The sequence below is a fragment of the Oncorhynchus tshawytscha genome, linkage group LG13, assembly GCF_018296145.1.
Source record: "Oncorhynchus tshawytscha isolate Ot180627B linkage group LG13, Otsh_v2.0, whole genome shotgun sequence".
In the NCBI taxonomy this organism is placed as follows: Eukaryota; Metazoa; Chordata; class Actinopteri; order Salmoniformes; family Salmonidae; genus Oncorhynchus; species Oncorhynchus tshawytscha.
The window spans coordinates 7,388,244-7,414,771 of record NC_056441.1 but is presented as its reverse complement, the minus strand read 5'-3'; the positions used below and the strand labels follow the sequence as shown (position 1 = coordinate 7,414,771).

General features: G+C 45.8%; 2 protein-coding genes across 2 annotated transcripts; both read right to left on the bottom strand.

Annotated features, from left to right (window-relative positions):
* Positions 1-3,006: 3,006 nt before the first annotated feature.
* eif3i (eukaryotic translation initiation factor 3, subunit I) lies at positions 3,007-8,936 on the bottom strand. The gene is made up of 10 exons (XM_024407474.2): positions 8,778-8,936; positions 8,135-8,227; positions 7,935-8,022; positions 7,215-7,280; positions 6,868-7,017; positions 6,499-6,626; positions 4,786-4,896; positions 4,534-4,623; positions 4,272-4,438; positions 3,007-3,856 (listed from the first exon to the last, which is right to left on the bottom strand). The coding sequence occupies exons 1-10, from the start codon at positions 8,778-8,780 to the stop codon at positions 3,775-3,777; spliced, it is 978 nt and encodes a 325-aa protein (XP_024263242.1). The 5' UTR covers positions 8,781-8,936; the 3' UTR covers positions 3,007-3,774.
* Positions 8,937-11,533: 2,597 nt separating this feature from the next.
* Positions 11,534-25,318, bottom strand: txlna (taxilin alpha). Its single transcript, XM_042295106.1, has 12 exons — positions 25,205-25,318; positions 24,341-24,516; positions 20,992-21,462; positions 20,629-20,720; positions 19,234-19,404; positions 16,930-16,995; positions 16,592-16,720; positions 13,918-14,037; positions 13,436-13,510; positions 13,205-13,297; positions 12,781-12,876; positions 11,534-12,386 (listed from the first exon to the last, which is right to left on the bottom strand). Exons 2-12 carry the CDS (start codon positions 24,504-24,506, stop codon positions 12,084-12,086), a joined length of 1,782 nt encoding a protein of 593 aa, XP_042151040.1. The 5' UTR covers positions 24,507-24,516; positions 25,205-25,318; the 3' UTR covers positions 11,534-12,083.
* Between the last annotated feature and the right edge of the window lie 1,210 nt (positions 25,319-26,528).

Below are 26,528 nucleotides of genomic sequence, written 5' to 3'. Positions count from 1 at the left end.
GGAAGTGCTACAGGAAGTTCTACTGAATCATGGATCAACAAAACATTTTTACAGCTGCTATATGTAACTTTTTGGGTGACCTGACCCAATTGAAGTGTGTGTGTGTGTTATAGATCTGCCATTTTTAATTGAAAGGAAGTATATCTGTTCGGTCTTATTTCTATGCTTCCTTTAGTTTTATTTTGAAGCACTTTGTTTTTATAAATCAGCTTCAAACAGCTGACAATACAATTTGTTTATTTATTATGGAAAAGATGGTAAAATATACGTGTTTTCAGTTTGACAAATTATTTGAATTTTAACAACCAGGAAATGTCAGAGCGATTTCTGCGTAGTGCAGCCTTTTTTAAGCACACTTTCCTAATATTGAGTTTCACCCACTGTCCTTTCACCCCCAGAACAGCCTCAATTAATCAAGGCGTGGACTCGACAAGGTGTTGAAAGCGTTCCACAGGGATGCTGTCCCATGTCGACTCCCAATGCTTCCCACAGTTGTGTCAAGTTGGCTGGATGTCCTTTGGGTGGTGGATGTTTCTTGATACACACGGGAAACTGTTGAGCGTGAAAAACAGCGCTGCAGTTCTTGACTCAAACCGGTGCACCTGTCACCTACTACCGTACCCTGTTCAAAGGCACTTGGATTGTGTATGCGCAACATAAAAGATTAGTCTCGGCTTAAAAATCCTTCTTTAACCTGTCTCTTCCCCTTCATCTATGTGGATTTAACAAGTGACATCTAATTTAATTTAACCAGGCAAGTAAGAACAAATTCTTATTTACAATGACTGCGAAACCCCGATGACGCTGGGCCAATTGTGTGCCGCCCGATCGCAGCTGAATCCGATACAGCCGGGAATCGAACCGGGGACTGTAGTGGTGCCTCTTTCACTGAAATGCAGTGCCTAGTGCCATTCGGGAGCCCAAATAAGGGATATCTGTCAGCCAATTTCACGTTTTATATATTATACATTCTGCTTTACTCTGTTCCCTGGGTTGGTGTCTCTCGGATGACTGTACGCTCCACACTCCTTCCTTTTACCTCGTTTTATATTTCTAAAAGGAAATGTTTTTGTTTTTAGGTCATCGGGTATGTTGAACGTTCAAGGGTGAGGTTTCCCCTCAGTGCGTAGGGGCAACTTCACCCTACACCGTTGGGAACCATGTTGTAAACCCTTGGTGTTTTCTACTGTAATAAGTGAGAATATGTGTGTAACTTGTTTTTATAAATGGAAAAAAAAAATTGATTTCATGCTTGGTTGTTTTTTCTTAAGGTCTCTTTTTTTTTTATATAAGAACTTATAAAAGGCAATCATTTGGTTGTCTGTAGAAATTTGATTACCAGATTATGGTTATCCAAGTCTAGTGGGGGGGAAATGACTTCTCACTTGTTAGTTTACTACAGCGCATATCTTCATTTACTGTCAATTTCACACTAGCTTGGTTTCCATCCAATTGGTGACCAGATTCTCATGCAAATATTCTGAAACCCGACATGCGTACTTTACCCATAAGTCAGTGTGACGTCAGTTTACAACTTTCAGAGGTTAAAATGCCCATGTACTGAATAAAAATAAATGGGTTTCCGTCTAACTACGGATGGTTTTGTTGTGCATCTGCCCACATTCTCTCTAAACAGGCTACCCTACTGTTGAAGTCTGCAGTTTACATGCACCTAAACAGGCTACCCTACTGTTGAAGTCTGCAGTTTACATGCACCTAAACAGGCTACCCTACTGTTGAAGTCTGCAGTTTACATGCACCTAAACAGGCTACCCTACTGTTGAAGTCTGAAGTTTACATACACCTAAACAGGCTACCCTACTGTTGAAGTTTGAAGTTTACATGCACCTAAACAGGCTACCCTACTGTTGAAGTTGGAAGTTTACATACACCTAAACAGGCTACCCTACTGTTGAAGTTGGGAAGTTTACATACACCTTAGCTAAATACATTCAAATGCAGTTTCACAATCCCTGACATTTAATCCTAGTAAAAAATTCCGTTTTAGGTCAGTTAGGATCACCACTTTATTTTAAGAATGTGAAATGTTAGAATGATTTATTTCAGCACATTCCAAGGGGGTCAGAAGTTTACATACACTCAATTAGTATTTGGTAGCATTGTCTTTAAATTGTTTAATGTGGGTCAAACGTTTCGGGTAGCCTTCCACAAGCTTCCCACAATAAATTGGGTGAATTTTGTCCCATTCCTCCCGACAGAGCTGGTGTAACTTGAGTCAGGTTTGTAGGCCTCCTTGCTCGCACGTGCTTTTTCAGTTCTGCCCACACATTTTCTATAGGATTGAGATCAGGGCTTTGTGATGGCCACTCCAATACCTTGACTTTGTTGTCCTTAAGACATTTTGCCACAACTTTGGAAGTATGCTTGGGGTCATTGTCCATTTGCGAACAAGCTTTAACTTCCTGTCTGATGTCCTGGAAAAGTAAAAAAGCATAGTCTGGCTTTTTTAAGGCGGTTTTGGAGCAGTGGCTGCTTCCTTGCTGAGTGGCCTTTCAGGTTATGTGGATATAGATACTTGTGTACCTGTTTCCTCCAGCATCTTCACAAGGTCATTTTCTGCTGTTCTGGGATTGATTTGCACCAAGTACTTTCATCTCTAGGAGACAGAACGCGTCTCCTTCCTGATCAGTACGACGGCTACGTGGTCCCACGGTGTTTATACTTGTGTACTATTGTTTGTACAGATGAATGTGGTACCTTCAGGCATTTGGAAATTGCTCCCAAGGATGAATCAGACATATGGTCTACAATTTTTTCCCCTGAGGTCTTTGCATGAAATCAACCAAGAGGCACTGAGTTTGAAATATCAATTAGCCTATCAGAAGCCTCTAAAGCCATGACATCATTTTCTGGAATTTTCCAAGCTGTTTAAAAGGCACAGTAAACTTCTGACCCATTGGAATGAATCTGTACGTGGGAAATGACTTGTGCCGTGCAAAGTGGAGTTGCCAAAACTAGTTTGTTCACAAGAAATGCGTGGAGTGGTTGATTAAATGAGTTTTAATGGCTCCATCCTAAGTAATGGACAAGAGCTGAGATTATTTGTCAAACAGCATCGATAATGTCATCAGAACAAGACCCTCTATTTGTTGGAAAGGCGAATCAGTCTCACCGCTGCCCTGTCAAGTTCATAGGCTTCATATTAAGCACACGCCGGAAAAGTGCAGTTAAGTGGGAGGACCACATGTTAACTTTAACCAATATTCGCCCCATGAAGATATTTCTCACAATTCTTCAAACGGATCCAACATGTTTATCGCCATTTTCCGGTTTGGATAGTACCCTTTCTATGTACACAGACAAACCCTGCAATAAAACTAATCAATTTAGCTCAATCCATTTGTTTAATCAGTTTAGTTATGGTGGTGAGGGTAAAACCAAGGGTACATTTTTTTATAAATTTTTGCTTTCTATACTGTCAGCAGTGGCAATCCATTACATTTCAGACAATTTATGATGACCAGCCAAAATAATTCTCAAAGGCCTAAAGTCCCCCCATCACTAGGGGTGCATCTCAATGGTCTTCAGTGGCTTCTCTCCTTCACAGATTTAAAAACCACGGAACAAGTAACAAACAATTCCTGGTAGTCATCCACCACTATTATTGCAGTCCCCTATCCTGCGTCCTCAGATCAGGAGAGGAGGCAACTACAGAGTATTGAGATGCACCCCTGGTGTCCTGTTGTTTCCTGTCTGGTGTTATCAGCTAAAAAAAAACAAAAAAATACAAGAGTATCGCTGCTGGTCTTCTGTTTACGCCTCCAGCTCGAAGTCAAAGTACTGAGGGTCAAAGTGATGGATCCTCGTATAGCCGTCCTCTCCCCCACTGGAATAGCTGAAGACGAGAGGCAAAAGACAGGTTTGTTTTCCAGAGACACTGGTCAGAGTTGGACAGCTGGTTATAGTGTTGACATTACACGATTGAGTTCCAAAATGGAACCCAAAACTGTTACTCGCATACAACGAGAGCTGAGAATGATCACCAATTAAATATAGATTTGTCTCATCACAAGGCAACTAATTTCCATCACAAATGCTTGCTTATTAGCAAGTACCGCTTCCCCTGTTTCAGCTCCAACCCAGAACCTCTGCCCTGGAAACACGACCGTCTTTCCACGAAGCGTCTTACCGGTCGCGTCACCAAAAAGCTAGCTATTCAGCAGCGCCAGTGGGGGCTCTTAGGTTGAGGACTGTGTGCTACATTTGGAAGGATAATCAAGTTCTATTCTTTAGTGCCTTTTGGACCTCACCTCTTGCCGTCTGGGTGGAACGCCACACAGTTGATGGGTCCGAAGTGACCCTTGACCCTGCCAAACTCCTCTTCGTAAGCTGCGTGGAAGAACCTGGCCTCGAACTTGCCGATCCTGGTGGAGGTGGTGGTGACCTCCATGGCCTCTTGACCTCCTCCCATCACCACCTACAGCACACACACAGGGGTTAAAGGTCAGCTCTGGGATAAAGAGGTGCTGCAGAAATGTTCTCTGACATAAGTGGTTGTCTGGAGTGTCTTACGTGGTCCATGATGGGGGAGATGGCGGCAGAGTTGACAGGTCTCTCTGTCTTGAAGGACTTGATGTGATCTAGAGTTGTAGAGTCAAACAGCTGTGGGGTAGACAGACAAGTCAGTCAGACAGTACTTATACAGGCAGTCAGCTGTTGAACTCAACTAGTTAAGAAGCCCCAGTCCATCACTCTTCCTCTCGTCTTTAAACCTCCACCTCTCATCCATCAACATCTCTCCATTGGGCGGTCATCCCTGGATACCTTAGAGGAGCAGTCTTTAGATGCTGTGATGACCATGGTCAGATCAACGGAGGTCTGGATGTCGTTGATCTGTTTGTTGTGTTCTTTCACCTTCTTCAGCACCTCTCCAGACTGCAACACACGTCAGAGACAATACTGTCAGTATAATGATGTCCTGCATGTACTAGATTATCCACTTCTCTCTCTCCTCTGTCTTCAATAACTGTCAAAAATCATGCGCCGAATACAATGTGTAGACTTTACCGTGAAATGCTTTACTTACAAGCCCTTAAACAACATTTCAAGAAGAGTTAACAATAACAAGGCTCTATACAGTGGGTACCGGTACCGAGTCAAAACAAAATGAAGGGGGGTCCAACGTAAATAATGTGGTGGCCATCTGATTAATTCTTCAGCAGTCTTACGGCTTGGGGGTAGAAGCTGTTAAAGAGCCCTTTGGTCCCGCTTGCCGTGCGGTAGCAGAGAAAGGAGTCTGACTTGACTGACTGGAGTCTGACAATTTTTGGGGCTTTCCTCTGACACCGCCTAGTAGATAAATCCTGGATGGCAGGAAGCTTGGCCCCACACACCACCCTCTGTAGGGCCTTACGGTCAGATGCAGAGCAGTTACCATACCAGGCGGTGATGCAACCGGTCAGGATGCTCTCTATGGTGCAGCTGTAGAACTTTGAGGATCTGGGGACCCATGACAAATCTTTTCAGTCTCCTGAGGGGGAAAGGGTGTTGTCGCGCCCTCTTCAAAACTGTCTTGGTAGGTTTGGACCATGATAGTTCGTTGGTGATGTGGATAACAAAGAACTTGAAACTACGTAACTCTCGACCCACTCCACTAAAGACCTGTCGATGTTAATCGCAGGTCGAACATGCCCCATTTTCCTATAGTCCATGATCATCTCCTTTGTCTTGCTCAAATTGAGGGAGAGGTCGTTATCCTGGCACCACACTGCCAGTTCTCTGACCTCCCTATAGGCTGTCTCATCGTTTTCGGTGACCAGGCCTACCACTGTTGTCGTTGGCAAACTTAAATGATGGTGTTGGAGTCGTGTTTGGCCACGCCGTCGTGGGCGAACAGGGAGTACAGGAGGGGACTAAGCACGCACCCCTGAGGGGCCCCCGTTGTGAGGATCAGCGCAGGAGACTTGTTGTTACCTACCTTTACCACCTGGGGCGGCCCATCAGGAAGTCCAGGATCCAGTTGCAAAGTGAGTTATTAGTCCCAGGGTCCTTAGCTTAGTGATGCGCTTTGAGGGTACTATGGTGTTGAACGCTGAGCTGTAGTCAATGAACAGCATTCTCACATAGGTGTTTCTTTTGTCCAGGTGGGAAAGAGAGGTATGGAGTGCGATTGCGACATCTCTGGATTTGTATGCGAATTGGAGTGGGTCAGGGTATCCGGGAGGATGCTGTTAATGTGAGCCATGACTAGCCTTTCATGGCTACCGAAGTGAGTAATTTAGGCAGATTACTTTCGACTATGGTTGTCTGCTTGAAAGGTATTACAGACTCGGTCAGGGAGAAGTTTAAAATGTCAGTCTGCGCATGCTCTGAGTACACGTCCTGGTAATCCGTCTGGCCCTGCGGCTTTGTGAATGTTGACCTGTTTAAAGGTCTTGCTCAATTTGGCTACCGAGAGCGATATCACACAATCATCCAGAACAGCTGGTGCGCTCATGCATGCTTCAGTGTTGTGTGTTAATGTGTCAGTGTGTGCACCTTGGCGCTGAACTGGTTGATCTCCCCGTTCTCATGACCAGCAATAACAAACTCTCCCAGAGGCCCCCACACAGCACTGGTGATCTTAGACTCAGCGCAGGGAACCGTCAGGTATGGCTGGTTGTCCTCTACAGAGAGAGCGAGAGACGGGGACAGAGAGAGACATGGACAGAGCGAGAGAGAGACAGACAGTGGGAAAGATAGGAAGAAACATCCTCAGACAACTGAGAAACCAGATATATACATTCAGATCTAAAGGACACCACAGAAAGCCTATTAGAAGGCTATCACAATGTTACGTTCACCTTTATCCGCAAACAGCGGATTTCTATCCTGTTTTAATACTAATCTGAAGTGTACACTACTTACCGATCTGCTGGGGGTCGCGTAGGTCGAAGTAGTTGAGGAAACACTGGTAGCCCATCTGCTTGTCTGTAGAGAACATGATGATGTTGCCACTGAAGTCAAAGCCACAGGTCCTCACGGCCGAGCTGGTGTTCAACATGGCTAGTTGTTTACCTGAGAGAGAGAGAGAGAGAGAGAGAGGAGGGGTCAGATCACACACACACACAGTTGCATCACAAACCAGGAAGTTGATCAACAAACCTCAGTCTCATACAGCCATGCGCTAACACACATACAGGTATCATATCCAAGCACCAAAAGGAGTTCTCTTTTGTTTTCTCTCAAACACACACACACACACACCTACGTACCAGTCTCACAGTCCCATAGTCTGCAGCTGTTGTCTGCCGATCCCGTCAGCACGTTCTTGGTGTCCCCTGAGAGCATAGTTAAGGACAACCAACAATCCTATTGCCTAACCCTTTGTAAATTCATGTTGCCCATAACAAGGAACCGAAACAAAAATCCCAACACCCAATGGGGCTCGCGCAGCAGTTCTAGAGGTGTCACTACAGACCCGGGTTCAATTCCAGGCCGTATCACAACTGGCCTTGATTGGAAGTCTCATAGGGTGGCGCACAATTGGCCCAGCGTCGTCCCGGTTTAGCCGGTGTAGGCCATCATTGTAAAAATGAAATAATTTTTTTTAACTGACTTGCCTAGTTAAATAAAGGTTAAATAACTAAATAAAATAACCCTTCTAGAAACATCATATACACCCAAATCAAAACCCCCAACACTCAATGACCCTTCTAGAAACATCATATACACCCGAATCAAAACCCCCAACACTCAATGACCCTTCTAGAAACATCCCACGTAACATCACCCAGACCTTTATTTAAAGCGTTTTCATCAAACTGTCCTTTTCCTTTGATGGTCCAGCACCATCCCCAGACAAACGTTTTTATTTTTGTTGCTGTAAAATTCTCATTTTTGGAAAGGGCTTCAAATAAAGTTTAAAATCTTGGTCGTTTGACACGATGGCCATTATAAATGGTAACTGTTAGAGGTCCTGAGTAAAAGGATACAGTCACAGTCCACACACCACAAAGCTCCAGTGTGTCCATTGTAAGTTCCAAGCCTCTCCCCGTTCACAGAGTACCACACGTTCGCTACCTGTGAATAAAGCGCGCACACACAATGTGAATTGTTCAACTTACTGGTAGACGAGTGATATATTTTCTACATACATGGCATTCTTCTGTGTTGTGTATCATTTCTTATTTACCGTGTCTTTGGCCACAGAGAATATCAAGTCTCCCTCTCGGTTGTATTTGATCTGTGTGATAGACCTCTCATGGCCCTGTAGCAAGATGGGTTTCTGCAGGGCACAAGAATAAGACATGTTAGTTAAACTGCACAGACAGTTTAATATTGCCAGCTTTTTTACTAGTACTAGCAGCTTGCTAACTAAACCAGTATTTAAAGAGACGAGACCGAAAAGACTAAGATAGATGTTTATAGCTGGCTAGCTAGCTAGTATCTAAATCTTCTAAACTATTGAGAATGGGAGTAACTTGCTACCTAGCTATGTGCTAACGGGTGGCTCATTGACTGTATGGAGAAGCAATCAAACATATGGGACAACCAAATAATAACTTATTAGCATTACGCTTAACATCGACAATGTTGGGGATGACCAGCGTCATAAAATGATCAACCAAAAAGGCGCCACATGTTCGATGTACTTGCCAGTTTGTATTATACTATTAGCTAGCTAGACTGACAACGCATCATCCTTTTCATGCTAACGAGTTAGCCACCATCGAGCTATCTGGTTAGCATAAGCCGCCGACATTCTAGACAATTTCACTTAAGTTCAGCACATATTGGCTAATCACATTTAAGCAGTTCTAATATGATATACTCACCATAGCCGAAGCTTTACACTGGTCGCTTTATCCGTTGTAATCGTTATATGTGCCACCACAAAAACGAGAAAGGATGAAGACTCGTGTTGTTCGGCACCCGGGCGAAGGCGGAAAAGGAGCGATAGTACTTCCGTGTCAAGCAGTGACCCCTGAACATTCGAAATGGCGCATTTTGCTCAGGCTAAAAGTGCCCCCCCTGGGGGTCCAGTTTAGATATTCACTGAGATAAACTATTAAGGATGTAAAGAAAAGCTCACAGGTACTTTAAGAAGTTGTACAGCGGTAGACTGCAGTGAATTGTACATTGTTGTAAAGTTAAAAGGTATTGGCTCAGTGGTTTTCGGCACTGCATCTCGGTGTCACTACTGATCCTGGTTCGAGTCCAGACTTTATCACAACCAGCTGTGATTGGGAGTCCCATAGGACGGCGCACAATTGGCCCAGCGTCTTCTGAGCTAAGTCGTCATTATAAGTAATAATTTGTTCTTAAGGTAAAAAACAAACAATTAAAATGGTCAACGTCTCAAAAGTACTTGCAAAGAAATAAAGACCAATGACCAAATCACAACATGTACATATTTTAATTAGCAAGACATTAAGTATACAGGGTAAGAAAAATACATGGAAAATAAAATGGGGGAAAAACCCAAAATAAGAGAAACCATCTTGGGTTCTTAATCAACATGGATGAATCTCTAAAACACAATATGAAGCTCAAGAAAGTTAGTCTTTATTTATTTTTTAATGTAATAAAGAAAAGTATTGCATTCCTCAAACGGCAGCCCCCAGAGCCAGACCAACACTACAAACTAAAACGTGGAAGACATGTGATGCTAACAAGGATAGACTCTACAGAAATTATTCATGTACTTTCATTGCAATAAAGCTATCATTCTTTCAACATAACTGATGGTGAAAATAAACTCAGGACAGAAAACGGAATGTCCCCCCCCCCCCACTCAGAGAGTATGGGGAACACACTGACCGCACCACAGCATATACACGTTGTGTCAACATAACACTACACAGTACAGAGAAAATAAGCAAGTTGTTTTGTGACACGGTTTATATAGAAGGAAGAATTTGCAATTAACCACTGAGGTTCAGGTTCAACATGTAGCACAAAGAGTCTCACAAACAGGAACACCTTTTGCAACAAAAAAATGTGAGTTTCTATTGGGAGAAATTCAGGTTGGTCCCTCCCCGTTAGATTCTGTTGGCTAACATTTGGTTCCTAGTGAACACACCCCAGGCCAGTGCACGCCAAAGGGAGTTGGATAATACATTCTCAGTTAAGTGCTTCTCAAATCAAACTGACACAGAACTAGATAACAATGCCAAGAGGTTGCATAGAAATCTGTTTAAATGTATTCTACGTCACCTGATTGAACCAAAACTATCCAAGGTGAGTTACAATCTTGTTAAAGATTTGTATTCTCAGAAAGACACACGGAATAGAGCATGTATCACTGGTAGCCACCTGTGTCGGTACGTTTCATTATCCGTTTCAGTGGAATCTATACATCTTAAACCATAAACGATCATGTTCGCAAAGACAGCCAGCATGAAAACGTTAAAACATTTTTACATTGGAACCAATGTTGTTGAATGAAATTGAAAAGCACGTAATACGAGTGTGGAATGGATACTTGCATATTGTGGGAATGAGGAGGAAGGTCAAATTGGTCAATGAATGTTTAAAATGAAAATTTTAAAAATAAAAATATTTATATATATATATATATAGCGGTGTTTTGACTCTTCCTTAGATATATATTTTTAACAGTTGTATATCAAACAAATACAGTGTACAAACTCTGCTGTGCAGTCTTTGCAACATAAAGGAGGTCCAAAGTACAGTATGATATAAAGCAGAGTCGGGATTCAATTCCAAATTCAAATTCCACATTTTCCGAATTGAAAACTATTGAGGATAATTGAACGGAATTAAAACCCAACACTGATATAAAGAAGCAACCCAAAACCAAACGAAAGAACAAGGCGATTTTGTCTAATCTCCAGGTGTATTCATTAGTACAAACCGTAACAAAACATTTTGCAAGCGGAAAACATTTAGCAATGAAAACAATTTTCTTGTTGGACAAATTCAGCTCAGGTCCCTCCTCATTTCACCCCCCCAATTGCTTCCGGTTGGTTCCTCGTGAATAAAACCATGGTCTAAGAGCATGTGTGGATCCAACGATACTGCAAGATTCATAAAGAATATCTACACCATCCCTTTAAGTGTTTTGATGCTCTGGACCTAAACAAGGACGTCTAAAATGGAATGAAAGTGACCCTTTTGCAAGATTATCCCCAACCTAGATATATACACTCTGCTCTCTGTACCGAAGGAAAGGTCAGGTGATTCCTACATGCGCTGATGAGTTAGCCATGCTTTCAGTGTGTTCCAACTTAAAAAAAATATATATATAATAAAAAAGACAAATCCTAGAATTCAAGTTTAACTGTGGCCGTACATTTGCAGATTCACTATATCTTAACCTCTTTATGACTGACAGACACACGGACGCGCGCGCACACACACACGAAAAAGAGGGACTGATGGAGACAAGCACACACACACAAAATACCCTCCTGTCCCAACATCTTTACTGCAGATTTACCTTCCTAAGTAGCCAGTGTCCCAAATACCACCCTATTCCAACAGAGCTCTGGTGAAAAGTAGTGCACTATATAGGGAATAGGGTTCCATAGGGCTCTGGTCTAAAGTAGTGCACTATATAGGGAATAGGGTTCTATAGGGCTCTGGTCTAAAGTAGTGCACTATATAGGGAGTAGGGTTCCGGTCTAAAGTAGTGCACTATATAGGGAATTGGGTGCCATGTGGGATGAAGCCTCTTTTTTTAGCTTGCTTTGCCTCGCATAAAAGCTGTGATTTCCATGAACATTTGTGTACTAGAGTTCTCAAAAGGACATTTTTAAAAAAGACCAAAAAAACAAAACACGCAGGATGAAGAACCTCCAATAATCGTCCCTGACTGACACCACCATCATCATCATCATCACCTTCAACTCTCCAGGAGCCACCAGAGTAGGTAGAAGCTGCTAACTCACCACAGATCCAGGGTCAGATGTTCTTGCACCGCCCTATTGGTTTTAAGTTGGACGTAAGGGAATCTGATCCTAGATCTGTGGTTAGGATACAACTTTATCTAACTCTGGGGGAAATCATACAGACCCACACTCTTAACTCCCACATAAATAGTGGCTTGGCTTGCAGGCTGGTAGTTGGTAATCGGTTGGTGAAGGGGAGACTGAGCGGTGTTGCCCAGGAAAGAGGTCTCATTCCTGGGCAGTGAGGGTGGCTGCACAGGCCTGGTTCTCAGTGTCCAACTCTGGGCCGCAGTGGCAGCCGTGGGAGCAGGGTATTGGGGAGCTAGGGGTGGTGGTGGTGTCGGGGTCTGGGCTAGGCTCCTGGGAGTCTGTGGGCGGTAGGGAAGGGGATTCAGCCCCTGGGCTGTTGTCCCCGGGGCCCTGAACCTTCTTGCTGAGTTCGTTGCGTTCGTTCTGCAGCGCCCGGCAAAGCTTTTCCAACTTCCCTACCTTTCCTTGGAGGCTGTCGAACTCACGGTCCTGCAGAGTTTTCTACAGAAAACAGATACACAAACTTACACTTACACTAATTGATGTCACTTGTTATATCCACTTCAAAATCAGTGTAGATGAAGGGGAGGAGACTGGTTAAAAATGATTTTTCAACCTTGAGACATGGATTGTGTATATGTGCCATTCAGAGGGTGAATGGACAAAAAATATATATTTAAGTGCTGGGTTATGGTAGTAGGTGCCAGGCGCACCGGTTTGTGTCAAGAACTACAACGCTGCTGGGATTTTGGCACTCAACAGTTTCCTGTGTGTATCATGAATGTTCCTAATGTTTCATACACTTGAGTGTATATCTTGTACTTTTCCCAACAAAACACAAAATACAGACACACCAATAGAAAAGGCCCCATTCAGTGAGTAAAACCCAGCCTACCTCCTCAGCCATGTTCAGCAGGGCCTTGTTGCTGCTCTCCCACCTGGAACGATACATGGTCGTCTCCTTCTCCAGCTTCTTGATCTTCTTCGTCATCTACGGACACACACACACAGGGTCACACACACACACACACAGGGTCACACACACACACACAGGGTCACACACCACAGGGTCACACACACACACACACACACACACCACAGGGTCACACACACACACAGGGTCACACACACACACACACACAGGGTCACACGGTCACACACACCACACGGTCACACACACACACACACACGGTCACACACACACACACACACACACACAGGGTCACACGACCACAGGGTCACACGACCACAGGGTCACAGGACTACAACCAAGACAGACTATCTTCTGAGATCTCTGCTGATGTGTGACAGACACTCACCTTCTCCATCTCTTGTTTGAAAGTGGTGAACACCTCATTGCTCTTGGACAGAGTAGTCTGGAACTCCTCAAACTTCTCTGTGTATAAGGACAGCTGGATGGGCAGACGGGAAAGGATGGAGGGAAACAGGGAAAGAGAGGAAGGTCAGTTCTAACACATTAACTTCCCAGCGGGTTGTTTACCAGAGATGGGACAGAGTGGATGCATCTGAGATCTTTCTTAAATAGATACCTGTTGTTTGAGATGGACTTCCTGCTGCTTCATCAGCTCACACATCCTCTGAGACTCGACCGCTTCCTTCAACAGCTGGAGAGAAGAGGAGACTAACATGAAATCAACCCTAACACATCCTCTGAGACTCTACCGCTTCTTTCAAGAGCCGGAGAGACATCAGAAGACCAAAATAAAGAGTTGTGGGTTTGATTTAAGCAATAAGGCACGAGGGGGCGTTGCGTCATGGCTAAGAAAAGCCATTAGCTGTGGTATATTGGCCAGATACCACAAACCCCCAAGGTGCCTTATTGCTATTATAAACTGGTTACCAAAGGTAATTAGAGCAGTACAAGTAAATGTTGTCATATTCGTGGTATACTTTCAGCCAATCAGCATTCAGGGCTCGAACCACCCAGTTTCTAATTCCACATTATATAGTCATTGAGTTGAACACGTTGACTTGAGTGTTCACCAAACAACCATATTCAATTGTTACTCACAAAGTCCTTCTCTCTGTGATGGCGGTCCTCAGACTCCAGGAGCAGCTCCTGAGCCTGTTGTAGCTTCGCATCCACCAACTGTTGCTGCAGGTCCTTATGCTTGAACACCTTGTCAATGTGCTGAGAGAGGACAGGGTGTTATAATACTCACATGACCAGAACATCGTTAGACCTTTTCTGCAGTTGGACCTTATGTGCTTTAGTTATGCAAGTAAATGTCCTTCCTGGCAGAGCTGCAGCACTCCTGTCTGCTCCCCACTCCAAACCACTCTCTCCCACCACCACTCCAAACCACTCTCTCCCACCACACCACTCCACACCACTCTCTCCCACCACCAGTCCAAACCACTCTCTCCCACCACCAGTCCAAACCACTCCAAACCACTCTCTCCCACCACCACTCCAAACCACTCTCTCCCACCACCAGTCCAAACCACTCTCTCCCACCACCAGTCCAAACCACTCTCTCCCACCACCAGTCCAAACCACTCTCTCCCACCACCAGTCCAAACCACTCTCTCCCACCACCAGTCCAAACCACTCTCTCCCACCACCAGTCCAAACCACTCTCTCCCACCACCAGTCCAAACCACTCTCTCCCACCACCAGTCCAAACCACTCCAAACCACTCCCACCACCAGTCCAAACCACTCTCTCCCACCACCAGTCCAAACCACTCCCACCACCACTCCAAACCACTCTCTCCCACCACCACTCCAAACCACTCTCTCCCACCACCACTCCAAACCACTCTCTCCCCACCACTCCAAACCACTCTCTCCCCACCACTCCAAACCACTCTCTCCCCACCACTCCAAACCACTCTCTCCCACCACCACTCCAAACCACTCTCTCCCACCACCACTCCAAACCACTCTCTCCCACCACCACTCCAAACCACTCTCCCCACCACCACTCCAAACCACTCTCTCCCACCACCACTCCAAACCACTCTCTCCCACCACCACTCCAAACCACTCTCTCCCACCACCACTCCAAACCACTCTCTCCCACCACCAGTCCAAACCACTCTCTCCCACCACCAGTCCAAACCACTCTCTCCCACCACCAGTCCAAACCACTCTCTCCCACCACCAGTCCAAACCACTCTCTCCCACCACCAGTCCAAACCACTCTCTCCCACCACCAGTCCAAACCACTCTCTCCCACCACCAGTCCAAACCACTCCAAACCACTCTCCCCACCAGTCCAAAACTCCAAACCACTCTCTCCCACCACCACTCCAAACCACTCCAACCACTCTCTCCCACCACCAGTCCAAACCACTCCAAACCACTCTCTCCCACCACCAGTCCAAACCACTCTCTCCCACCACCAGTCCAAACCACTCTCTCCACCACCAGTCCAAACCACTCTCTCCACCACCAGTCCAAACCACTCTCTCCACCACCAGTCCAAACCACTCTCTCCCACCACCACTCCAAACCACTCTCTCCACCACCAGTCCAAACCACTCTCTCCCACCACCACTCCAAACCACTCTCTCCCACCACCAGTCCAAACCACTCTCTCCACCACCAGTCCAAACCACTCTCTCCCACCACCAGTCCAAACCACTCTCTCCCACCACCAGTCCAAACCACTCTCCCACCACCAGTCCAAACCACTCCAAACCACTCTCTCCCACCACCAGTCCAAACCACTCCAAACCACTCTCTCCCACCACCAGTCCAAACCACTCCAAACCACTCTCTCCCACCACCACTCCAAACCACTCTCTCCCACCACCACTCCAAACCACTCTCTCCCACCACCACTCCAAACCACTCTCTCCCACCACCACTCCAAACCACTCTCTCCCCACCACTCCAAACCACTCTCCCCACCACTCCAAACCACTCCAAACCACTCCAAACCACTCTCTCCCCACCACTCCAAACCACTCTCTCCCCACCACTCCAAACCACTCTCTCCCCACCACTCCAAACCACTCTCTCCCCACCACTCCAAACCACTCTCTCCCCACCACTCCAAACCACTCTCTCCCCACCACTCCAAACCACTCTCTCCCCCCACTCCAAACCACTCTCTCCCCACCTCCAAACCACTCTCTCCCCACCACTCCAAACCACTCTCTCCCCCCACTCCAAACCACTCTCTCCCCACCACTCCAAACCACTCTCTCCCCACCTCCAAACCACTCTCTCCCCACCACTCCAAACCACTCTCTCCCCACCACTCCAAACCACTCTCTCCCCACCACTCCAAACCACTCTCTCCCCACCACTCCAAACCACTCTCTCCCCACCACTCCAAACCACTCTCTCCCCACCACTCCAAACCACTCTCTCCCCACCACTCCAAACCACTCTCTCCCCACCACTCCAAACCACTCTCTCCCCACCACTCCAAACCACTCTCCCCACCACTCCAAACCACTCTCTCCCCACCACTCCAAACCACTCTCTCCCCACCACTCCAAACCACTCTTCCCCACCACTCCAAACCATCCCCACCACTCCAAACCAGTTTCCCCACCACTCCAAACCACTCTCCCCACCACTCCAAACCACTCTCTCCCCACCAGCTCCAAAGTTCTCCCCACCACTCCAAACCACTCTCTCCCCACTCCAAACCACTCTCTCCCCACTCCAAACCACTCTCTCCCCACTCCAAACCACTCTCCCACCATTCTCCCCACTCCAAAACACACCTCCTCTCGTAGTTCGTACTGTTGGATGAGTTTCTTGAGCTTCTCTGCCAGCTCAGAGTTCTCCAGCCTCAGACTGGCATTCCTCTCATTATGCTGCTCCATCTGGGCCTGGATGTCATTCAGAGTCACCTGGGAACACACACACACACACACACACACACTAGAGGATGTTACATCATGATAGACAACCAGGAAGTGCTTAATCCTGGGGTGAAAGTCATTAGTACTTCCTTGATTCTTGGCCTACTTCTCAACACTCATCGGGAGAAGATTGTGGCAATAAATCAAGGAAAGACTAGAGATTCATCCCTTCTTTACACACAATGCTCGTGGCTCACCTGGAAGTGTGATGTCACCACCTTCCTCTTCTCCTCCTCCACGCGTGCACGCTGTGTCCCGTCCTCCTGCAAGAGCAAGTTTAAAGGTTTAAAATGCACAGCTCCATTTTACTCCAAAAAGTTGTACACTTCATAAATCATTAAAAAATAAAAATAAAATGTTTTGGTTCACAAAGATATGGTCCTAGCAATCAGAGAACTAGAAGACTCATCTTCTAGTTTTTGGAATGTGTAAGTGCGTTGGAGCAGATCACATTTGTCAAGTCGTTGAGCATCATTGGTTACCGCCTTTCAAGGGGTGTATCGCCTTTAACGGGATAAAATTGTCAGACTTGCGTCTATAATGTCGACTGCACGAACTTGACAAATATCATGGTGATCAAAAGTCATTGAGTTCACCGCAGTCGACAGTTGCTCTTCGCCAACTTAATCCTGCAGCCAATCCCCTGCATAGTGGGAGGCTCTACAGTCAGCCAATCATTAGGCTGATTCTTCGCTGTTGAGACTGGTGTTTTGCGGGTACTATTTAATGAAGCAGCCAGTTGGACTTGTGAAGTGTCTGTTTCTCAAACTAGACACTAATGTACTTGTCCTCTTGCTCAATTGTGCCCCGGGGCCTCCCACTCCTCATTCTATTCTGGTTAGGGCCAGTTTGCACTGTTCTGTGAAGGGAGTAGTACACAGCGTTGAACAAGATATTCAGTTTCTTGGTAATTTCTTGCATGGAATAGCCTTCATTTCTCAGAACAAGAATAGACTGATGAGTTTCAGAAGGTCTTTGTTTCTGGCCATTTTGAGCCTGTAATTGAACCCACAAATGCTGATGCTCCAGATTCTGAACTCATCTAAAGGACCGTTTTATTGCGTCTTTAATCAAGACAACAGTTTTCAGCTGTGCTAACAGAACTGCAAAAGGGTTTTCTAATGATCAATTAGCCTTTTAAAATGATAAACTTGGATTAGCTAACACAACGTGCCATTGGAACACAGGAGTGATGGTTGCTGATAATGGGCCTCTGTACGCCTATGTAGATATTCCATTAAAAATCATCCGTTTGAAGCTACAATAGTCATTTACAACATTAACAATGTCTACACTGTATTTCTCATTTTGATGTTATTTTAATGGACAAGAAGTGCTCTTCTTTCAAAAACAAGGACATTTCTAAGTGACCCCAAACCTTTGAACGAAAGTGTAAATTAATGTGATATTTAAGGCTCTATCAATAATTGATTATAGAATTTACCAACATGATTCCAGTTTGTGAGTCTATGATTTGGGGGTTGGAGACGTGTGTATTTTGACATTATCAAGAACATATTTTTTTAAGCAATGGCAACACTGCCATGTTGATCTGAGCCTTCTTGTTGGAAAACCACATTGGTGTCCAACTTTCGGCTGTCGCAAATGCACCCCCCGACTTGTCTGTAGTCGGTTGCTTTAGAGTGACTGCTCAAAGGAGGCCTATGTGAGCTCCGACCTCTCTGTCTGACCTATGACTGATTCACACTGATTCACACTGTGCTGGCCTGAATACCAACTTACGCCACACTGTGCTGGCCTGAATACTGTGCTGGCCGACTTACGCCACACTGTGCTGGCCTGAATACCGACTTACGCCACACTGTGCTGGCCTGAATACCGACTTACGCCACACTGTGCTGGCCTGAATACCGACTTACGCCACACTGTGCTGGCCTGAATACCGACTTACGCCACACTGTGCTGGCCTGAATACCGACTTACGCCACACTGTGCTGGCCTGAATACCGACTTACGCCACACTGTGCTGGCCTGAATACTGACTTACGCCACACTGTGCTGGCCTGAATACCGACTTACGCCACACTGTGCTGGCCTGAATACTGACTTACGCCACACTGTGCTGGCCCGTCCTTTCCAGCAGTGTTAAAGCAATAATGGTGGGCAGCACATTCAAGCTCAGCACAGTTTGGCTCAGGAGTGTGAAAAAGGTACAGCTTCATCGTCCTTTACCTCAGGGATCATTACCTAGATTCAGCAAAGGGGCGATTTTTTTTCTTGAGCAGATGGTCAAGGGGCCGGAACATAATTTTGAATAATTTGTATACTGCAAATTGAACTGCAAGATGCCCAAACAGATATTTGAATAAAACATAATAATTTCATACCTGGCTTATATATTTGTATACGATCAGATCTCTCTATTATGCGTAGGAAGACTTTGGAACAAATTTACAACTCGGTAAACTTTGGGGGCCCAAATTAATATCACCCGGGGCCAAATTCGGCCTGGGTGCCACCAGTTGGGGAATCCTGCCAACCTTGAGTGTGCGGTTGTGTCTCTGCAGCTCCCTACAGAGTGACTCCAGTTTGCTGCGTGCCAGGATAGCCTTGCTGTGTTCCTTCTTTAGGTGGTCTGTCTCCTGCACCAGCTGAGACTGTTTCTTCTGTAGGACCCGCATTTGCTTCTGACTGTTCCGCTGCTCCTCCAGCTGTGTACACACACACACACACACACACACACACACACACACACACACACACACACACACACACACAGAAATTAGAGTTTAATTTATAAAAACACTATTAAAATGTTGAACTAATAAAACATTAAAACTCCAGTACACTTGTAAAAAATGGCTACAATGAGACAAATGAAGGCTAGAGGGGAAACAAACAAGGCTGCCAGGGTGTGTTAGCCATGTCCTTGTCCACCAGCCAGCCTCTCTCCCCTCCACCAGCCAGCCTCTCTCCCCTCCACCAGCCAGCCTCTCTCCCCTCTGGGCTCCCTCCACCAGCCAGCCTCCCTCCCCTCTGGGCTCCTCCCCTCCCAGCCAGCCAGCCTCTGGGCTCTCCCCTTCACCAGCCAGCCTCTGGGCTCCCTCCCCTTCACCAGCCAGCCTCTGGGCTCTCCCCTCCACCAGCCAGCCTCCCTCCCCCTCTGGGCTCCCTCCCCTTCACCAGCCAGCCTCCCTCCCGCTCTGGGCTCCCTCCCCTCCATCAGCCAGCCTCCCTCCGGCCTCTGGGCTCCCTCCCCTCCATCAGCCAGCCTCCCTCCCCCATCAGCCAGCCCCCCCTGGGCTCCCTCCCCTCCATCAGCCAGCCTCCCTCCCCTCTGGGCTCCCTCCCCTCCATCAGCCAGCCTCCCTCCCCTCTGGGCTCCCTCCCCTCCATCAGCCAGCCTCCCTCCCCTCCATCAGCCAGCCTCCCTCCCCTCTGGGCTCCTCCCCTCCATCAGCCAGCCTCCCTCCCCTTTGGGCTCCCTCCCTTCCATCAGTCAGCCTCCCTCCCCCTCTGGGCTCCCTCCCCTCCATCAGCCACATCCAGAAAAGGCCTTAAAAACACATAGGCCAGTCACACATACACCCCCTTGATCAGTTACATACACTGCTGCAATCTGTCACGTAATCACACCTCACATGTTATGGATACACAGGACAGACCTGCATCACATATTAATAAATCAACAATAAATCCACGACTCATTCCCACATGGAAGGTCAGCCTACGTTGAGCCGCCCTGCCCATGATGACCAGACAGACAGACAAAGGAGACAAACTACTACTGGCTGATACACAGATGGAGGCTAGATATAAAAGAGGGCTGCTTGCATGCTAAAATGAAACAAATAAAAAAGTTAATTTACTAAACCAACAGCCTTTGAGCCACACCCACCCACCACACCAGAGTCTTTATTAGAGTCACTACTAACCAGATCAGCATACTTCTTACAGAGGCCTGCCAGTTTCTCCTCTGGTGTACTCAGAGTATTCAGGGTCTGCATCAGCAGGGTGATCTCTTTACCTGCAACACACAGGACGGGGGGCATTCAGTGCAACACCACCTCATCACAACAGGGACCCAGCAACACACAAGGGGAAGCTGTCCAGTCCTAAACCTCTAGCCACCACCTGTATGAATATAGGAATCTGATGGATGACAGCTGGATATATTAGTGACCAATATGAATGGGTAAGAGCTCCATACTGTTCTTCAGGACCAGGATCCATCGACAAGCACCCAGGAACACCCCCTAGGGGTTGATTTCAGACAGAGCAACAGAACCAGTCCTTACCCAGACCCTTCACCTTCTTCTTGTCCTGAGTCTTTGCCTTCTCCTTCTCCGCTCCGCAGGCGTTCACTTTGACATCCTCTGGCTTCACGTCCAGCTCCTTCTCATTGGCCAGGCCGTTGAGCACAGGGCCGTGTGATTGGCCGTTGGGCAGGTTAACCCCGTCTTCCCCGTTGTCCTCCAGGCAGTAGGTGTTGAGGATGTCCTCCAGCTGGCGGCTCAGCTCCTCAGCCATGTCACACTGAGACGACACCCCCTCTGCTGCAGTAGAGACGGGTACGGGGTCTGCTACAGTAGAGACTGGGACGGGGTCTGCTATAGTAGAGACTGGGACGGGTACGGGGTCTGCTACAGTAGAGACTGGGACGGGGTCTGCTACAGTAGAGACTGGGATGAAAGCAGGCTCTTCTAGAGGTGGGACCGCGGGGAGAGCTGCAGACTCTGCTGTGTTGGGAATGGCAGACACCTCACCCACTAGACACAGAAGGCAAGGACAAATATGTTATTACAACATTATTTTATATATTTTTTATTTTACTAGGCAAGTCAGTTAAGAACAAATTCTTATTTTCAATGACGGCCTAGGAACAGTGGGTTAACTGCCTGTTCAGGGCAGAACGACAGATTTGTACCTTGTCAGCTCGGGGATTCAAACTTGCAACCTTTCGGTTACTAGTCCAACGCTCTAACCACTAGGCTACCCTGCCGCCCCGTGTACCGGCTGTATGGCTATGCTGCTGCCATAGTTGTGATACTTTGCAGTCCTGCTTATGTGTACTAAGGTTGAAGGGTGGGAACACAGCTACTGAGATTTACCACCCCGAATCACTCCCTTTACCCACGATAAATAACTGAGAATTATTTTTTAAAAGAACAGCATGTCGTGAAATGGAACTGTTATATGATATGCAATGTCTAAATCTGGCTTCTTTACATGATGAATCATAAACGCCCGATCTCCGGTTTCTTCTTGTGACAGGTAGGCCTACATTTGCTGCTGCATAACCTATGCTACAGTAATATAAAGAACGAATGTCTAATTTTACTCATCTCTATCTGGCTTTCTGGGGTCACATTATTTTTTAGTAAAGATTTTTTTCATTGCAGCTGCAGAGTTTTAAAACTTCACTTGAATATCGTTGCTTTAAATCAGTACACTCGCGAGCACTCTCTCAATCTCTCCCCAAAAACAGCCTTCAAAAGACAGATTTTTTTTTTGACACACACTAGACTACCCCTTTCAGGCAATAAATTCAATGCAGAATTAGCCTTATATTTAGTTCATTAATGACGGGTTAAGCAAAATGAGCTCGTAACTACGCCTTTAGCACCTGTTTCTTGAGCAATACACACACCTCTGCTCCACTGGCCCCTCCCTTTAAAAAAAAACAACCTTCCTTAGCTCTTGGGGTCCCATGCAGGAAAAGCTAGATTAGAATAGCTTGCCGGAAATCGTTGTTTGTAGCTTTCCTTCTACCAAAAGACTATTCGAAGAGGGACGCAAGCTCGTTTGCTGAATGTTAAGTACAGCAGCCAACAGAACTCACAGGTAGTTTGAAAGAAGAGCAACCATTCAGATGGTGGTGGGCTACAGCAGTTATTAATTCAGACCCATAACCATTCAGATGGTGGTGGGCTACAGCAGTTATTAATTCAGACCCATAACCATTCAGATGGTGGTGGGCTACAGCAGTTATTAATTCAGACCCATAACCATTCAGATGGTGGTGGGCTACAGCAGTTATTAATTCAGACCCATAACCATTCAGATGGTGGTGGGCTACAGCAGTTATTAATTCAGACCCATAACCATTCAGATGGCGGTGGGCTACAGCAGTTATTAATTCAGACCCATAACCATTCAGATGGCGGTGGGACAGCAGTTATTAATTCAGACCCATAACCATTCAGATGGCGGTAGACTATAGCAGTTATTAATTCAGACCCATAACCATTCAGATGGAGGTAGACTATAGCAGTTATTAATTCAGATGGTGGTGGGCTAGCAGTTATTAATTCAGACCCATAACCATTCAGATGGCGGTGGGCTACAGCAGTTATTAATTCAGACCCATAACCATTCAGATGGCGGTAGACTACAGCAGTTATTAATTCAGACCCATAACCATTCGTTAAGAGAAGTGAAAGCCTCCTGCCTCCTAATTCTAGTCCTGTATTATTCAAGGATGTCATTAGAATGGTGAAGGTAGGGACAAAGAAACACTTTCATTTAACATTTGAAAGTGAGGAAGGAAGCAACAATACATAGCGGTAGGCTAATAACAGGGGAACTATTATGAAAGATATACACATAACCACACACACACACACACACACACACACACACACACACACACACACACACACACACACACGAGTCAGCCTAATTATACAAAAAGGCCCATTTATATTTCAAATGAAAAACAAATTCACTAGCCTATACTTGTAACTTTGGGTGGCGCAGAAATTGTCTCAGCGTCAGGGGATAAAAAAAACAACAACACAAGAACCTTTATTTAACTAGGCAAGTCAGTTAAGAACAAATATTTATTGACAATGACGGCCTACCCCGGCCAAACCTGGACCAATTGTTGCACCGCCTTACAGGACTCCCAATCACAGCTGGATGTGATGCAGCCTGGACTCGAACCAGGTACCGGCCGGTTTGAAAATAAGAATTTGTTCTTAACCGAGTCGCCTAGTCAAATAAAGGTTTAATTAAATCACTTTTGTAGGCCGCATGTGCTGCACGAGAATCATGTTCTCTGCTTTATCGCGGTTTGAAGGATGTGCGTAATTCCAGTCCCAACAATACAGTTCACACCCAAAACGATGAACCTACTGAAGCTAGTTTCATTTATTTACCCAGGAGAGCTCAGAGCTAGCCACATCTATGGGATTTTATGTTTTTCTGTATTGGATAACGGTACAATCATTTGGGCTTTTTTGGGGGGCTTGGGCTCATGAAATGTCTAATGTAGGGCTGATAAAATGTATTTCATGTATGGCTCATCAGGATCCGCTAGCATCAGGCTTGAATTTTCAATCAGAAAAGTGATTTATTCTCCGGATGGAACATTTGTAAAAATAGCCTAAAGTGTAAACAAGAATTCAGTGTCATGAGCGTTGTTCAAGGTTCCTAGCGCAATAGACGTGGAGTTACGTTCATTATTTTAAAAACTGCAAAACTTGACACGTTGTGGCTGAAAGATGTGATAGCTACTCAAAACTATAGTGACAAATCGCCAACCCTGTCAAAAGAAACATTGAAAATTGGTTTATTTGACTAGTGTTATTAGTTCCATCACATCCGTGACAACCATTGTCACCTAGGACACAGTGCTAACGTTACCTGAACTTTCAGCCCCATCAATCTGTGAAGGTCTGTCTGGCTCGTTAGGGCTGACAGTATCCCTAACGTCTTTTGCCGCTGTGCTTCCCTCCATCTCTCCAGTGCCAGGTGGTGGAGCCGCGTCACTGCCCTGCGTGGCCGACTCTTCCGTGTCCTGTTTCTTCATGATGAAATGCCTGAAACATAGTATTAAAAAAAATAAAAAAAAATGGTAATCGATCATTATGTTTGTATATGGAAAAATCTTAACTGTGCCGTGTCTGTTACAGATCCGAATATTCAAATGTTCGCTGGCTATTATAAAACACATGTTGCACCTGCACTTGAGAAAAGCAAGAAACGTAACTGCCAAACGTCTAGTTAAACCTTTAAGTTAGCTAGCTTTTCGGTCAATTGGTCACCAGTAATCACGCTTATACGAATGTAAAATGTATCAGAAATGGCGAACGACAGTTAACGTTAGTTAGCTAAGTTACCAGCATAGCAACGAATTAATGTGGACGAAGTTACATTTTCAACACGGCCAAAGTCTAGCTAGCTATTGGCTAGCTAGTGGAAGAGTTAACAATTTTGGAAAGTCATCAACTCACTAGCTTGGTCAAGCAAGTGAAACAATACCCCTTCTATTAGCAACCAAAACACACAACTTAGCTACTAGAAAGTGAAACTAGTTTAACAAATGACAGTGCCGTTTAGAAGAGTTCGCAAGCTAGCTAAGTTCGCTAGTTAGCATTTTGCTTTCGAGCTTGGCTCTACGCTAGGGAACAAACCAAAGAAACACGACACCTCATATGGCACAGTCATTATTAATTCGTTGGGTTAAGATTTAGGTAATTTATTAGAAAAATAAAAATTACGGTTTACCTTCTTCCAACTCTATAAATACACGTCTCTGTTGCCTGCTTCTTTTCCTCCTACCAACCGTGACAGGAAATACACAAGGTACAACGGAAGTGCGTAGCTAACAATTGCGGGTAAGTGGAATATGTCGTTCAAACGCCCTACTCAGAACTACAAAAACTTTTATTCACGGTTTCGAAACTGAACAAAAATATAAACGCAACATGCAACAATTTCAACAACTTTACTGAGTTACAGTTCATATAAGGATATCAGTTAATTTAAATAAATTCATAAATCCCTAATCTATGGATTTCACATGATTGGGCAGGGGTGCAGCCATGGGTGGGCCAGGGAGGGCATAGGCCCACCCACTTGGGAGACAGCCCAGCGCATCTGAATGATTTTTTCCCAACAAAAAGGCTTTATTCCAAACAGAAATAACTCTGTAGGAGAAGTAGTTGGTGAATCAGGCAAGGCAATCATTTGAGAAACCAAGGCTGTTGAGTCTGCCGATGAGGATGTGGTGATTGACAGAGTCGAAAGCCTTGGCCAGGGGGCCTCCCGGGTGGCGCAGTGGTTAAGGGCCAGCTGTGCTATCAGAGACTCTGGGTTCGCACCCAGGATCTGTCGTAAACGGCCGTGACCGGGAGGTCCATGGGGCGACGCACAATTGGCCTAGCGTTGTCAGGGTTAGGGAGGGCTTAGACGGTAGGGATGTCCTTGACTCATCGCGCACCAGCGACTCCTGTTGCGGGCCGGGCGCAGTGCGTGCTAACCAAGGTTGCCAGGTTCATGGTGTTTCCTCCGACACATTGGTGCAGCTGGCTTCCGGGTTGGATGCACGCTGTGTTAAGAAGCAGTGCGGCTTGATTGGATTGTGTATCGGAGGACGCATGACTTTCAACCTTCGTCTCTCCCGAGTCCGTACGGGAGTGTAGCAATGAGACAAGATATTAGCTACTAAAAACAATTGGATACCATGAAATTGGGGAGAAAAAAAAAAAAAAAAAGCCTTGGCCAGGTCGATGAATACGGCTGCACAGTATTGTTTCCTATCGATGGCGGTTAAGATATTGTTTAGGACCTTGAGTGTGGCTGAGGTGCACCCATGACCAGCTCTGAAACCAGATTGCATAGCGGAGAAGGTACGGTGGGATTCGAAATGGTCGGGGATATGTTTGTTAACTTGGCTTTTGAAGAACTTAGAAAGGCAGGATAGATATCTGTAGAAGTTTGTGTCAAGAGGGGGATGACCGCAGCTGCTTTCCATTCTTTGGGAATCTCAGACGACATGAGGGGTTGCAACAATTTCAGCCGATAACTTTAGAAAGAAAGGGTCCAGATT

Excerpts from the sequence above, each read along its gene's own strand:
- eif3i (XM_024407474.2), bottom strand. Across the intron at positions 8,023-8,134 it reads TCTCTGTGGCCAAAGACACG|GTAGCGAACGTGTGGTACTC; the intron begins GTAAATAAGAAA and ends CTTTATTCACAG. Across the intron at positions 6,627-6,867 it reads ACGCGACCCCCAGCAGATCG|AGGACAACCAGCCATACCTG; the intron begins GTAAGTAGTGTA and ends CTCTCTCTGTAG.
- txlna (XM_042295106.1), bottom strand. The coding sequence starts at position 24,506 with ATGAAGAAACAGGACACGGAAGAGTCGGCCACGCAGGGCAGTGACGCG. Across the intron at positions 14,038-16,591 it reads AGTACGAACTACGAGAGGAG|CACATTGACAAGGTGTTCAA; the intron begins GTGTGTTTTGGA and ends GTCCTCTCTCAG. Across the intron at positions 13,511-13,917 it reads ATCACAGAGAGAAGGACTTT|CTGTTGAAGGAAGCGGTCGA; the intron begins GTGAGTAACAAT and ends TCTTCTCTCCAG.